Source organism: Trichechus manatus, unplaced genomic scaffold (genome assembly GCF_000243295.1).
Source record: "Trichechus manatus latirostris isolate Lorelei unplaced genomic scaffold, TriManLat1.0 scaffold00021, whole genome shotgun sequence".
NCBI classification, from domain to species: Eukaryota; Metazoa; Chordata; class Mammalia; order Sirenia; family Trichechidae; genus Trichechus; species Trichechus manatus.
In genome coordinates this window covers 7643941-7646926 of record NW_004443957.1, presented here as the reverse complement: position 1 = coordinate 7646926, position 2986 = coordinate 7643941, and the positions used below count along the sequence as shown (strand labels likewise).

Here is a 2986-nt window from a genome sequence, read left to right as displayed (position 1 = left end):
GGGTTGTTAACCAATGACAAAAAACAATATGTGTACTGTTCAATGGGAAACTAGTTTGTTCTGTAAACCTTCATCTAAAGTACAATTAAAAAAAAAAAAAAAGAAATTTCTGAGTAAGCAGAACTTCCCAGTGCAGGACAGCAGATGTGGTCCAGGGCCGGATTACCCAATAAGCAAGGTAGGCACAGGCCCAGTTGTGTCTTCCCTCCCAACTGCAGTACACAATTTCACCTGTCCCCCACCACGTCAAAGATGTGGTGAACCCCACGTGAAATTTCTCACCACAGATTAGCAAGTAAATACAATTAAGCCAGTGTGTACCTTGCTCAATGCAAGCCGGTGTGTACTGGGCTTACTGGTTAATCTGCCCCCTGACCACCCGACAGAGCTATGGTTGTGATGCCATGAGAGTTTAGAGCAGGGATTCCAGAACAACTCAGAGGAAACAAGTTAGGGGGAGGGAATTTCAAAGTTCTGGGAATATGGGATATGATTTCTTCAGACCCTGGGACAGATTATTAATATATTTCACTTTGTAAAATACTAGCTCTAACAAAACTGATATAATGAAGAATGCTCTTGTATATTTAAAAAACATTATTTGTTTTACAAAAGAGTTTAGCCCAATTTCTTCAATAGCAAGTGCTTCTTTACACTGAATATAACTACATTTTAAATATATGATTTAAACAATACAATGAGTTTTATAACAGTCATACATGGCAGGGGTGGTATTTACTCTCTGAAGTGTGCCTGAGGGCACACGTTTAGCACAGACCCTTCTTGTCCCTAAGCCATAAAGTTGAAACCTTACCCTTTCTTCATCACTGCTGCATGATTTCTCCTTTGCAAGTCGAAACCCAAACCCCTCTGCTTCCTTTAAGATCTCAGACGCCCTGATCAAGCGTGTCCAGGTATCTCAGGAACAGTGGGTGAAAGGTGCCCTGGAGCCCAAGGTGTCTGCGGAGTTCGACCTGACTTTGGACAGTGAGCCGCTGCTGCAGGCCATCCACCAGCTGGACTTCATCCAGATGAAATGTAGGGGTGAGCCGTGGTTGGCCCTACTTCCATACTTCTCTCTGGAGAGGCATGCAGTCTAAGGGGAAGCTTAGAGCCATTGGAAGATGGGTGATGTGTAGAGCATGGCAGAATGATGCTTTCTCTGGGGTCACATCTAAGCCCAGCCCTCCACTGTGTGACCGAGGGCAGGGTACCCCCAGGCTGAGCCCTAGTCTTCTAATTTATAAAATGAGGGTTGTCCGCCCATTCAGAAAGATTTACTGAGTGCCTACATGTGCTAGGCATGATTCTAGGAGCTCGGGACACAGCAGTGAACAAGTCTACTGATTCTCACATAAGATTGAACTTATATTCTAGTGGAAGGAATAGATACTAAACAAATAAACATACAATATAATGTCTGATAGTGGCAGGTGCTGTGATGAAAAGGCAGGAGAAGGAGGCAGTGGTAGAGGTGTAGGAGGGGTATTGGAGGTGAGAAAGAGTGGGCTGGTGTCATGGTTTGAATTATGTCCCCCAAAAAATGTGTGTATCAATTTGGCTAGGCCATGATTCCTGGTACTGTGTGATTTTCCTGTATGTTGTAAACCTGCCTCTATGATGTTAATGAGGGAGGATGGGTGGCAGTTGTGTTAGTGAGACAGAACTCAGTCTAGACTGGATTGTGTCCTGAGGCAATCTCTTGAGATACAAAAGACAGAAGTGAGCAGTGAGACAGAGGGACCTCATACCATCAAGAAAGCAGTGCCAGGAGCAGAGCGCGTCCTTTGGACTGGGGTCCCTGCGCCGAGAAGCTCCTCTTCCCGGGGGAACACTGATGAGAAGGCCAACAGAGAGAAAAAGCCTTCCCCTGGAGCTGACACCCTGAATTTGGACTTTTAGCCTACTTTGATTGTGAGGAATGTTTCTCTTCGTTAAAACCATCCACTTGTGGTATTTCTGTTATGGCAACACTAGATAACTAGATAACTAAGACAGCTGGAGTGGATAGAGACAATGTAGGGGAAGAGCATTCTACGTGGCAGAGGGATGACAAGTGCAAAGGCCCTGGGGCAGGAATAAATTTTCTGTATTCTAAGAACAGCAAGAAGGTCAGAGTTGAGAGCAGAATGAACAAGGGGGAGAGTGGTAGGAAATGAAGTCAGAAAGCAACAGAGGGCCAGATAGCATCAGAGTTAAGTAAAGCTTGCATAACATGCCCCAGTGATAAAGTTAGCAAGTGATAGCCAGAACCAAAGTCATGTTCTATACACTACCTCCCCCAGAGATGCCAATGTATATTTATGAGAGGAAGTAAAGGCGTGTTAGTTGTTTTAATGTTTTTGAACCAAGATATCAAAGGACTGAAGGTCACATCTGTGGAACCTGTGAACTCAAACCCTCCTTTGCAAAATACTTGGCCATTTTTAAATTCAAGAAAAAGCAAGTCTCTCACACAATGCCAAGCTCACTTCCACACAAAACTTTGCACCTCAGAGGTGTTTGAAAATGCCACCTGCTCTAAGTGCAACTGAGGTGTCATGAGTGGCAGAGTGGGTGTGAGCCTGATGGAAGGGAAGGACCCTTGTAACCTGTAGGGTGCAAGAGTGCCTGCAGACGCTGCTCCTGATTGTGTGGAGGTCAGAGGTGAAGCCGGAGGGCAGAGTGAGGAAATGAGGACCCAGCAGAGCTGTAGGGGCCGAGAGCAAATTCTTACACACCTGTGAAATGAGGGCCTGGGGGATCAGGTTGTGCTCAGCCATCCCTGAAACCAAATGTGTAATCAGGAAAAGGATTTCACCCAACCGAACTGTCAGCTAATCCTAGAAGGTCTGCCCTAATATGTAAAGCCAAATTGATGAGTTTGTCTATTTTTTCCTCATTTTTGTCTGCTTTTTGCTTCAACTCTTTGATAGCTCTGAATATTAGAGATTTGAATTCCCTACTGGGTAGTTCTAGTGCCTTTCCTTCTACTGGAAAGTCATCT

General features: G+C 44.9%; 1 protein-coding gene across 1 annotated transcript in view; it reads left to right on the top strand.

Annotated features, from left to right (window-relative positions):
- The window catches only part of TRIM67 (tripartite motif containing 67), a 75152-nt gene that overhangs the window by 44698 nt on the left and 27468 nt on the right, over positions 1 to 2986 (top strand). Inside the window, exon 4 of the mRNA XM_012554497.1 lies at positions 885 to 1044. Coding sequence (XP_012409951.1) covers positions 885 to 1044 — 160 coding nt within the window. The remainder of the gene's footprint in view (positions 1 to 884; positions 1045 to 2986) is intronic.